Here is a 10,966-nt window from a genome sequence, read left to right on the forward strand (position 1 = left end):
CGCCAATCGAAGATTCTGAAAACCGGTTTAATTCGAGTGACGACGACAGGATACAGTTGGAGAAACGACGATTTCGTCTCTCGGTGTCTTGTCCATCGGAGCTTTCGGTTCAATGATATTTTCGTCAGCGTTCGGTGACTCGTCGTCGAGGCATAAGCAAGGATCTTCCAGTTTCTCTTCCTTCCAGGAATTATCTCGGCGAAATGTGGTCAACCTTGAATTGATCTGGATTGAGGTAGACTCGAGTGAGATCGCTCGAGTCGCAGCGTTAATCGTACCTTTGCCACCAAGGCTCGAATGAATTACTCGTAAACGGTAATCGGGACGAAAGAATCTTCTCGTCGAAGTCGGGAGAAAACCAATTCTCGTACAGCTCCCTCCGATGTCCGGTCGGTGGAGACGTACCCTTTTGGCAATTCTTCACTATCCAGCGAGCGTGTTCCGTACTCGGTATCTCTAGCACCTTCGAACGTTCAGATCGGACAGATCTCGAGTCGATCGATGCAATCTCGAGTGCAAACCTTTTTGGGGTTTTGATAAGACGTGATACAACGTGTACGTGGATTGAAAATTCCGATACCCGAATCGTAACACCTCGGAGGAACAGCTAACTCGTATGGATCGTTCTTGCGTAACGTTGCTCCAGCAGGTCTCAACCCATATTTGTGACACAAAAAATACCTAGAACGAGATGCCAATGAGTTAAACGCCTTTTAGAAACCTCTTTTTCTCATGTATCCAGCTGACCGTCTATCGGGGAATTTGCAATATTTCCAATCGCGCTGTGAAAAATTTAGACTGTCGTTGAAAACGTATTCTTTGCCCTCGCATTTACCGCGGGACCAAATACCGTCCACTCTTTGTCCACGAGGCCAGTACATGCTACCATGACCGTGAAATTTACCATGCCGGAACTCTCCTTCGAAGATCGTGTCTGTTACGGGTAAACAAATACTTAATAGTACAGTAGCAGACGACGATGACGACGACGAAGAAGAGCGAAGAAGATGACGATTGAGTAGTAGAGGAACAACATTTTATACGATGCGCGTATTTATTTTATTCTCGAACTATCGGTAAATGAAAAACGCGTACAAACTGTAGAAGACGAAACAGTAACGAAAATGGTGGTCGTATAACGGTATGTGTCGACTTACGCGCGAGAAATGCTGAATGTCGCGCTCAAAAACTAGTACGTACGCGTGATGCACATACATAGAAATTTCATAAAGTATTGAAGAATGCCATTCTTAATTCGAAGAAACTATTGATGTTAAATTTGTATACTTGAATCGGTATTTCTTTATCAAATTGCATTTTCTATTATTTTCATATATGCGCTTGAACGTACTATGCGGCAGAGTGAATTTCCCAATTCCATCCATGCCAAACGTATCCCAAGTCCCCTTATATTCGCTTCCATCGATGAAACGCGTTTCATCGTTGATAAGTGGGAAGTTCTTGAACTGCACGCTCATCTTTCCTTCGATCGTATAATTGTGATACGATTCAAATAATATCGTATAGTACGAACGAAAATATAGTGGGACCAAGTAAAATACATAAAATAAATAAACGGAGCAAAGGAGCAGGCCAGGGGGAGAAATATTTCGAACAGAAGACCGTCTTTCACGAATCGTTTTCAATTGTTTCGAATCGAATCGATCGTAACACCAGGGGAAAAATTGGGAAAACGTTCAGAAAGTATTGTATGTACTACATATTTTCGGAAACCCTATAATTTTCAAGTAAAACAGAACGACACAGATTTAATTCACTGTGGCATTCGCGCGTGACGCACTTTCTTTCATCTGCTGTTCGTCCGATTCTTGGACAGGTCAAGTCACGACCGAATATTTCTTAAAACGGTCGAAGTACAGAGTGGAAAGGGAAGCAGACAGCAGCAGACCAAACGAATACCGTTAAGCGGTTCTCGTTACGTGTTCTTCGACGTATAGTAAATCCACAGGTAGAGACGAGATGCATGTATAGGTGTGCACCTGCACTAAAATTAATAAACACATATTTGCTTTGTACCTCTCGCGTACCGTTCGCGTACGAGTAACTGCGAATGAAACGAAAAAGAGTTACCGAAAGCGATAGAATTTCCGCGGAACGTCGCACGTCCGTAGATAGCTCATCCCGAAGGTTCGCGACGATATTTTTACTGCTCGGTCGATGTACCGTTAATCCGTTGTGCCCAAATCGTTTCACGTACCCTTGACCCATATCCCGTTCATGTCGAACGAGACGAATTTCGTAAGTCGATCCCGAGCTCGGAGGAGCTCCTGGCTTTTATCCTCGAACGTATGCATCAGACCACAACAGAGTCCGGTCTGGTCCATAGGGTCCGCGTGGAATGGGTGACATCCAGATCCTTTGGATCTTCGACTCGCATCGTTAAGCTGCGTAACTTTACGCTGACTCTTTAATCTCACGTCGTCCTTTCCTCTTTCCTTTTGATATAGATTCTCATCCCGTCCCGTGTACTTGCATCCGTACGTCTTCCCCTCCGCATGAACCATTCGGAGCAACATCTCTACTCTACTCACCGGGTTCACCCTTTCTCCATCTTTTGGTTCGAAGACCATGCTCCCCCCTCTTTGATCACTTTTCTTTCTCAGTCCGATGCACTCGTCTTAGCCAAGGATTCAAGAATTCAAGCAGTACACTCTCGTCCAAGGTAGGAGACGGTAGAATCGGGCGCAGGCAATACGGGAAGCGGAGACCAGGCCAGGATCGGGCAGGATCGCCGCGCGCGCTGTCAGAGAACACGAAGGAAAGAATAAGAAGAAAGGTAGAGAAGAGGAGAAATACGTGCGTGGAAAGTGAGGAAGAAGAAGAGTCGTCCGGGTCCTCGTTAGCGCATCGTTCAACCGCGAGGGATAATTAGCTCGATCGCCTCTTAACGAGGGACGAGGTAGTTAGAACCGATCGTAAAACCCTTGTTACGGGCTGGGCTCTTTCGGAATTCTTGTGCACGAGATATTAAACGGATATCTCGATTCAGTTTGCTACTCGTGAATCCAGAGATACTTGATATAACACGACTGCTAATCGATTGGTAATAATTAAACAAACACTTTTAAAGGATCTTTTTCAATCTGAATTTGAAACAAGATCGAGAGCGTCATCAGTAGCATGATCGGCCACTAACAGCTACCCCGACCCGATTATTATCATCCTGATGACGATCTTCATCTTCATCTTTATTCTAAACATGACAGTTTTCAATTTCACCGTTGCGTTCGTTTCGTTAAATCAAACAATTCTATTTTGGAAGAATTTATTCTCTAGTAGCAGTACTGTTCTCCAGTAGTAGTAGTAGTAGTAGTAGCAGTAGCAGTAGTAGTAGTAGTAGAAGACAAGAAGTCCAAGTCGGAGCTCGCGTTTACCCAGCGATTTAGAACGCGACGGAAAACCGGTCGTCACGTTAAGGCGTTGATCCGTATGGCGTATGGGGGTAACAAACAAGGAACCGAAGGGTCGTTCACCGAAAAGAAAACGAGCGCTCGTCTTTGGTTCCTTTGATCTATTTTCTGGTACACGCGTGTACACTCTCTTGCACGTATCATTTATAAGTAATAGCGACGCTTCCTTGAACGCGGCAACGATCTCGTTCGCACCATTTATATGTACATCCTGCGATCGTCGCTTTCAGATCGGTATTCGGGAAACGAGAAGAAACATCAACGCGGGCATGTCTTTGAAACATTTTCGCGCGGCATTCACGGCACTCGTGCTTTGGACTTGGCTCGTTTTCAGCGTTACCGGTTGGCCTACCGCTGCCGTCGGACCGTCACCCACGACAAGACGTCGTCACGAGTCTAGGTCAGTATTTCGTACATCATAGGAAAATTTCTATACGTATTCGTGTGATCGATCATTGAAAGGAAAGCGTGGGAATTAGAAACGCTGTGGATCGGATCGAAAGAACCGAGGATAATTTCGAAACCGCTCGCAATTTACGTTGCACTTCGCTTTGATTGTAATTATTAGTAGCAGCAACAGCAGATAAAGATCTGAATACATGATCGTGTATCCGTGTGATTCTAGTGCGATCGCGTCGATACTGGAGACTGGAGATGCGAAAAGAGACAAGTCGCCGCCGAGCTCGCCGACGCGGCCGGTTCGCCTCAATTTACATCGGCTACCTCCGTCGCCCGCCAATCTGTTGAAACCCGACGGATTTCAATTCTACACGTACAACGAGAAGGGCGAAATGATCACCAAGCAAATGACCATGCAGGAGATTCAAACTTTGATCGCGGGTGGCGGCCCGGACCATTCGAACGGCGAGGTTCAAGAGCCTCAAAAAGCTGAGGATATTCTAAGCGGTGGAAAAAAGGTCGGTGTGAATACAAATATTTTTTCGCTAGATCGTGGATGAAAAATAAAATTTTATCGTTCTTTAAAAATCTCTCCCGTTTCTACTGTACGCATACATGGACCGAACGCACTATACGCGATCTACTTATCACCGCGAAGCAACGCGATACGAGCTAGCATGTAAATGTAGTTTGAAACGTTTCACGCAGGTGATGGACGTCGTGGAGAAGGTGCAAAACGTATTGAAAAGTGCTATGGATAAACCGTTATCTTCGTTAACCGCCGCCTCGCAACCGATGATTCCGGAGAAGGCGAACGTCGAATGGAGCAATATATTACCCGCTATTTTGGCCGGTGACAAATACGGTAATAAGGTCGAGGAGGCGACTCCAGACCCGTTATCCGTGTCCGTTGCCATTCAGAATTCGGATTCGTCGAAACTCGACGTGAACGAAACTGACGAACCTGAAGCCGTTACCAAATACTACGCGGAACAAAACGCGACCTCGTCGACCATCCGAGTGTCAGAAACCGCGAGCACCACGGAGAAATTAATGATACCGGTGTCCGTTATCACGACCGAGCGGACCGTCGAGCAAACCACTAAGCAGCACACCGTTCAGAATACCGTATTTAATAGAACGACGCGGCCCGACGAATATCCAAATCGCGAGAATGGCTCTGTGTCTGAAGACAACGGCAGCCCCGCTGCTGTCGCTGGCGAGATCAAATGGACGACGATCGATGCCATTCTACCTACGTCTTCCGTTTCGATGACAAGTAATAACGACAGCGTGACTAATAAAAACGAGACTTCCGATACGGAAGTAGAAGTGAACCCGACGATTTCCACGACGATAGATGATGTCAAAACTCCTGTGAAAACGCAAACACCGTCGATCGCCCTCGAGGTTGAAACTTCCGTTACCAGCGAACCGTTCGCCACTCATTCATCCACCACCACTGCAACGACCGCTTTCACGGGCGCAAACAAACATAACGCGAGTTCAATTGTGTCCGATGCGATTACGAATCTGAGCGAAGAACCTTTAATGAAACCTCTGTCTACGGAGTTAATAAATTCGTTGTCGAGCGTAATCAATCAAGTATCCGAAAAAGTTTCCACGGTTTCTCTTCCTTCTGACGACGAGCAAATTCGATTCCAAACGGTCGCACACGGCGAAACCGAGGACAGACACAACGACGTTTCCGATGTTACACCAGCGGCGACAACTGGAACGGCGGCGTCTTCTACGATTCACCGAGAAACGGATGACACGAAGAATGTAACGTCTACGGCATCAACGATTGAAGAGAAGGTGGTATCATCGACCTCGGCGATCGAATCGAGCGAAGAGGAAAAAATGCCTACTACACCTGTTGCCATTCTTTCTTCTGATGCAACGAACCAGAACCATTCAACGTTCTTGTTCAACGAGACAAAAACACCGATTAGTAACGTCACTAATTTCAATTATTCATCGCCGATCGCGATTATCGAAAGTATGCTCGAAACTGCTTCGACGGAAGCGAACTTACCCGCTACCGAGTCGCTCGTGCTTCCAAACAATTTAGAAAAGTTCTCGGCTAGCACTTTGGCCAGTTCGCTGATCGCCGGTCTTGACCTCAGCAGTCTGAACAAAACGCAGACGACACAGGTTCCCGAACAATTGAATTCGACAAAAATCGTAACGAACTCATCGTTAATCACGAACAATGAAAATAACACTCGACAAGAAGATCCGGCGATCAAAACTGAACTTCCTTCGAAAGAGGACAATAAACCATCGCAGAAAGAAGTAGAAAAGATGAATGCGACAGATGTGAGAAACGCGTCTGTCGCTCCAACGACAAGTTCCACCGAATCGTATCACGAACAAGACCAAGTATCCATCGTTTCTGAATCTACGCTAGGGACATCGAATGCAACTCTTTTATCCAATAATATAACAGTCACCGAACCGACTCTGTTTGAAATTACATTGACCAACGAGTCAGCCGTTAGTAAACCATCGTCAACCTCGGAAAAATCCGAGGAAGCAACCGAACTGAGAACCGTGGAACAAAATGTTTCGAGTAACGCGAATAAATCGGTGAACAATTCGTCGTTATCATCGAGTCCGCTGCAGAAGGTCGAGGAAAGCATATTGAGAATAGATTCTGAAACGAACCCAACTCCCGGGGAGACTAGGAATGCCTCGCGGATCGCATCGAAAGATGAAAGTACTACGACCGAGCGCATAGAAGAGAGCACGTATCGCACAACGACCGACGGAAATGTATCTCTTACGACCGCGAGTGTAGAGAAGTCGAACGCAACGAAAGAAGCACAGGAGCAACGTCCGCAGGTGGTTGATAATTCGAGCACGACTGCGACCAACTTGAACGAAACGAAATCGGGTCACGAGGGAATCGTTTCTACAATTGCCGCTACGATCACCGAGGTGACCAAACCACCAAAAGTGACGTCGTCAGAAAACGAGGAGATTAAGTATTCGATGAACGCAACCACGCCTGCTCTAAATTCCATTACGAAAGAATCGAAGGAGGGCAACGAGACGCAAAGCGTAACGACCGCGACGAATACGGTGAATGAATCGGAGAACAAGACGAAAGATTCGAGTCTCGAGTATCAGAGCCATATCGGTGCGAATGCTTCGATGGAAATCTCAACGACATCGGAAATGTTTCGCAATAATGAAACCATTGCTGGTGCTGAAATTTCGTCGGTACCACCGACCGACGACTCGAATGGCACGGATATCTCGAATCACGGATGGCAGCAAATATCGTTGAAGCAAACGACGACTTCGTCTCCGTCGATGAGCACGCAAACTGCGAGCACAACGACGAGCACGGTTCCCCAAACGGAGCAGGCAGAAGAATCGACTGTTTCTCTGGCCGCGTCGCAAAGCATCGGCGGACTGGACACTAGCACGAGGAACGCTAGTACCGATATCGTTAACTTCGCGAGACTTTGCAATGAGATCGCGATCAGATTTTGGATCTCGGCGAACAAAGGACTGAGCATGGGGAGATCGCTGGTCGTTTCGCCGTTCGGTATGACTAGTTTGCTAGCAATGATCTTCCTCGGTGCTCGCGGCTCTACATCTGAGCAAATGAACGAATTGCTCGGACTCGACAACGTGGCTACTTTCAATCCTCATCTAATCTTTCAAAACGTGACGGACACCGTGAGCCTTTCCAGGAACCAGGGCGTAGCGAACGCAGCGTTCGTCCGCGAGTTGTTCGCGGATAAAGCGAAAGTGAGGAAGCTGCTGCCGTTCTACAAAGAGCAGGCGCAGCAATTCTACGAAGGACTGGTCGCCGAAGTGAATTTCGCGACTATCAGCGATCTTGCTCGTCGCCGGACGAATCTATTGATCAGGAAGCAGACCGGTGGCAGGATAAAAGACTTCGTGAAGAGTAACGCGGTACCACTGAGATCACCGTTGGCTGCCATCTCAGCAAACGTCTTCCAAACGGATTGCAACACGAGTCTGACCAGCGTCGCGGGTCGAGACGGCGAACTCTACTTCGCCGTTTCGTCGTCCGCTCACAGACTGAGGAAACTCGTACCCGTTCCGGCTACCGTCTGGCGATCGAACGTCCTCGCCGGCTATGAACCCAGTCTAGACGCCACGGCGATCGCCGTGGGTGGAGTAGAAAAGATCGTTTCAACGATATTCATTTTACCTGGCCAACAGGGCCACGCTGCACCCGGCGATACTCTCGACCGTCTCGAGCAGAGGCTCGTCAAGGCAGCTTTCCGGGATGGAGCTTGGGACAAACTCCTCAAAGTGCTTATACCGAGAACAGGCCTCGAATTACAGATACCGAAATTTAGTCATCGATCGGTCATCAATGCTACCGCTGCGTTGAAAAGAATGGGCCTCGATCAGTTGTTTTCTAGTCAAGCCGACTTTAAAGGAATCAACGGTATCGGAAATCGATTATTTTTATCCGACGTTCTACAGGTAAGAACACAACACGACAGGCACTGGTGCCTGCCTTCGAGACTTGTTATTCGATAAATACCTTTTTCTGTTTGTGTTTTAGATGAATCTATTTAGCACGTGCGGTGACGAGTACGTCGCCAATGGACGACACCACGTTGAAATATATCCCGCGAGTCCCGCATTACGAAATTCTCGAGACGACGAGAAATTACGTTTCGACGACAGTATATCGAGGTCGATCGAGGAAGCGTCGGCGTTGGCGAGAAACCTTGACAAATCCGAAGACAGGCCTAGATTGAAACTGGATCAGCCGTTCCTATACTTCGTTCGACACAATCCAACCGGTTTCATACTGCACATGGGCCGTTTTAATCCCAGGTTAATGTAAGAGACGACGAGAGACAAAAATATCGTCTTGGACGTGTATCGGAAGTGGATCGAGCAAGTTTCTCACTATCGGCCCACTATTACCTTACAGGAGGGTGGTACGTGTTCGCGCTTCTTGAACAACTTGTTTCGAGAGATCGGCGACGACGACGAGCCATGCGAAACAAAATTTATTTCGTATCGAGCACGTCGCAGAATTAAAACTTCTGTACATGTACCACCCTATAAACTTGGACGGTATTAATAGAGAGCTTTAATATTGAGAGATATTCATATTTTAATCGCGCGTAGCAAGCGAAGAATGGACTTTTGTTGCGCGAGATGTCTTCACGAACGTTTCCGAACTAAGTGAATGAACATCGCAATTTGTTCCGCTGTAGCTGATCGATATCACTTGCTATAGAGTAGTTAATTTTGTTATTCGAGATAGATGCACTTCGGCGCATTTCGAGAAACTAGAAACGACCAATTTAGGGGGATAATACGTAGTAGAATATAGTCGATAAAGATCACACAGCCTATTTGCTCGAATCAGTTTCTATTTGCATATATGCACCTGACGTACCCGCCGCCTCATACCTAATCGACGCGACGGTGAGAATCATTTTCTGTTGTAACGTCTCGTGCGTAACATATTCGTTAATTTTATTAGTAGTACTATTCGACAATAAAGATGCATCCTTATATCATCTATTTCGTATCGTATATTTAAGTAAAATGAAAGAAACATGTTAACGAACCTTTGGTGGACATTCGAGTTGTAGAAACACCGGAGCGTGCTTGTAAAATCGTCTTGGTCCTCGCAATGTCGCAGCACGTATCAGAAATTTCACAACTAGGCCGTAGAGTACTTTGTCACATGTAGTCGTTAGCAGTCAATTAGCTAAGCGCTAACCACTCGGTAGTTCATAAGCCATAAATAAAAGGTAATTCGATTTTGTAATAAAGCAATGATGTTCACTGGGAGTCGCTGGACGAGCTGCTAGACGAATCGGTTGACATAACTTCGACATCCTCCGTTTCCTGTTTATGAGTGTTCATGGCAACACTTCCTTGCCCAGTCATAGACATGTGAATTTCGCCGGATGGATGCCACGCGAATTGATTAGCTTGCGATACAGGCGGTTCTGCAATTCGTTGTAAAAAGAAATTCGGCTAAAAGTAAGAATAAAAAATGTTTCGAGATGATAGGTGGTGGAGAACTTACCACCTACCGGATGACCGCCGGCTCTGTGCAAATCTGACGATATCCCAGGATGAGCACCGGGCATCTGTCCATTGAGAGGAAGATCGCTTAATCTTCCTAAGTATCCCAATCTCATCTCGATATCTGCGTAAATCATTGAATCAATCGAACCAGCCTTTGCACAATCGTTTCTGTGACCACAAGTGTAAACGTGAGAAATTTACCAGTAGGATAAGGCCTTCTGGGGTCACCTTGTTGCCAAGTTAGAGGGGCACATATAGCATTGGATGCACTTATTCTATGGGCATATTTGATCAATTCCTCGGATGGAACAGGCCTCTTATTAGCTCTTGCTATAGACTGTAACTTTTGTTTTGCTTGATAAATTGCCGTAGCTAAAATTTGTTCTGCTTCCTTCAATTGTCTCTGCAACTGTTGGATATCTTGATCTTGCCTATCAACTTCTGCCCTCAAAGCTTCCATCTTCAAGTTAATTTTTGCCTGTTCTGCGGCTCGTTTTAATGTTGATTTTAATTCATTGTCTTTACTGACTAACAGTTCAGTTAATTGGGCATGTTCTTCATTCGATAGCTTCACGGGTTTTTGAGCTATCGTATTTTCAATCATCTCCCTAAAATAATCAAGTACATAATGTACAAACAGATTATGGATATAAGATTACCAAGAAAACTTCAAGAAGACTCGTTTACTTTGCTATCAGTTCGATGTCATCGATGAGAGACAATAGAACTTCTCTTGTACTTCTACCGGATGATGTCATGATAATTATCAAAGTTCTTTTTCTAAACTGTTTCCAATCAACCGATCGTACACAAGCATCTAACCTTCGACATCCAAGAGAAAATGAGAACACTCATCTCCAGGATTTCGTGATTTCCGTGCAAATGATATGTACGAAGAAGACTCGTTCATAAAGCATCTATCAGGAAATGTTCAGTGCTTCTTGAGTTTTATCAAGGATCAAGGTGATCGAGGTATCCTCACGCAGCGGATTTGTTGTTTGGTTAATATCGACAGGAAACCACGCGGCGACTATTGCGAGGGCCAGCAAGTGGTGCCACCATTAACGGTGAACGGCGAAACA

General features: G+C 46.0%; 3 protein-coding genes across 4 annotated transcripts; 1 reads left to right on the top strand and 2 right to left on the bottom strand.

Moving 5' to 3' along the window:
* Window positions 1–3: 3 nt before the first annotated feature.
* LOC108628748 (MORN repeat-containing protein 5) lies at window positions 4–9,500 on the bottom strand. Its single transcript, XM_018030874.2, has 6 exons — window positions 9,416–9,500; window positions 1,352–2,761; window positions 748–934; window positions 522–681; window positions 279–463; window positions 4–214 (listed from the first exon to the last, which is right to left on the bottom strand). The coding sequence occupies exons 2-6, from the start codon at window positions 1,476–1,478 to the stop codon at window positions 28–30; spliced, it is 846 nt and encodes a 281-aa protein (XP_017886363.1). The 5' UTR covers window positions 1,479–2,761; window positions 9,416–9,500; the 3' UTR covers window positions 4–27.
* Window positions 2,786–9,202, top strand: LOC108628710 (putative threonine-rich GPI-anchored glycoprotein PJ4664.02). Of its 2 annotated transcripts, XM_026816731.1 has the most exons (5): window positions 2,787–2,920; window positions 3,662–3,831; window positions 4,057–4,348; window positions 4,539–8,306; window positions 8,389–9,202. In XM_026816731.1, the coding sequence occupies exons 2-5, from the start codon at window positions 3,701–3,703 to the stop codon at window positions 8,674–8,676; spliced, it is 4,479 nt and encodes a 1,492-aa protein (XP_026672532.1). In that variant the 5' UTR covers window positions 2,787–2,920; window positions 3,662–3,700; the 3' UTR covers window positions 8,677–9,202. The 2 variants fall into 2 exon arrangements, with proteins under 2 accessions (XP_017886294.2, XP_026672532.1); XM_018030805.2 differs by having other exon boundaries at window positions 2,786–3,831.
* On the bottom strand, window positions 9,357–10,906 carry MED4 (mediator complex subunit 4). Its single transcript, XM_018030876.2, has 4 exons — window positions 10,572–10,906; window positions 10,086–10,492; window positions 9,883–10,005; window positions 9,357–9,802 (listed from the first exon to the last, which is right to left on the bottom strand). The coding sequence occupies exons 1-4, from the start codon at window positions 10,640–10,642 to the stop codon at window positions 9,633–9,635; spliced, it is 771 nt and encodes a 256-aa protein (XP_017886365.1). The 5' UTR covers window positions 10,643–10,906; the 3' UTR covers window positions 9,357–9,632.
* Between the last annotated feature and the right edge of the window lie 60 nt (window positions 10,907–10,966).

Source organism: Ceratina calcarata, unplaced genomic scaffold (assembly GCF_001652005.2).
Source record: "Ceratina calcarata isolate Rehan_Ccalc_2016 unplaced genomic scaffold, ASM165200v1 scaffold54, whole genome shotgun sequence".
Classification (NCBI taxonomy): domain Eukaryota; kingdom Metazoa; phylum Arthropoda; class Insecta; order Hymenoptera; family Apidae; genus Ceratina; species Ceratina calcarata.

What these genes read in the sequence shown, in the direction of transcription:
- LOC108628748 (XM_018030874.2), bottom strand. Translation starts at nt 1,478, where the DNA reads ATGAGCGTGCAGTTCAAGAACTTCCCACTTATCAACGATGAAACGCGT. An exon ending in GAAATTCACTCTGCCGCATA is followed by an intron (nt 935 to 1,351) that starts GTACGTTCAAGC and finishes TACCCGTAACAG; the next exon opens with ACACGATCTTCGAAGGAGAG. An exon ending in TGCAAATTCCCCGATAGACG is followed by an intron (nt 682 to 747) that starts GTCAGCTGGATA and finishes ATCTCGTTCTAG; the next exon opens with GTATTTTTTGTGTCACAAAT.
- LOC108628710 (XM_018030805.2), top strand. Translation starts at nt 3,458, where the DNA reads ATGGGGGTAACAAACAAGGAACCGAAGGGTCGTTCACCGAAAAGAAAA. An exon ending in AGACGTCGTCACGAGTCTAG is followed by an intron (nt 3,832 to 4,056) that starts GTCAGTATTTCG and finishes GTGTGATTCTAG; the next exon opens with TGCGATCGCGTCGATACTGG. An exon ending in TTTTATCCGACGTTCTACAG is followed by an intron (nt 8,307 to 8,388) that starts GTAAGAACACAA and finishes TTTGTGTTTTAG; the next exon opens with ATGAATCTATTTAGCACGTG.
- MED4 (XM_018030876.2), bottom strand. Translation starts at nt 10,642, where the DNA reads ATGACATCATCCGGTAGAAGTACAAGAGAAGTTCTATTGTCTCTCATC. An exon ending in GACATCGAACTGATAGCAAA is followed by an intron (nt 10,493 to 10,571) that starts GTAAACGAGTCT and finishes TGATTATTTTAG; the next exon opens with GGAGATGATTGAAAATACGA. An exon ending in CGGCGGTCATCCGGTAGGTG is followed by an intron (nt 9,803 to 9,882) that starts GTAAGTTCTCCA and finishes AACGAATTGCAG; the next exon opens with AACCGCCTGTATCGCAAGCT.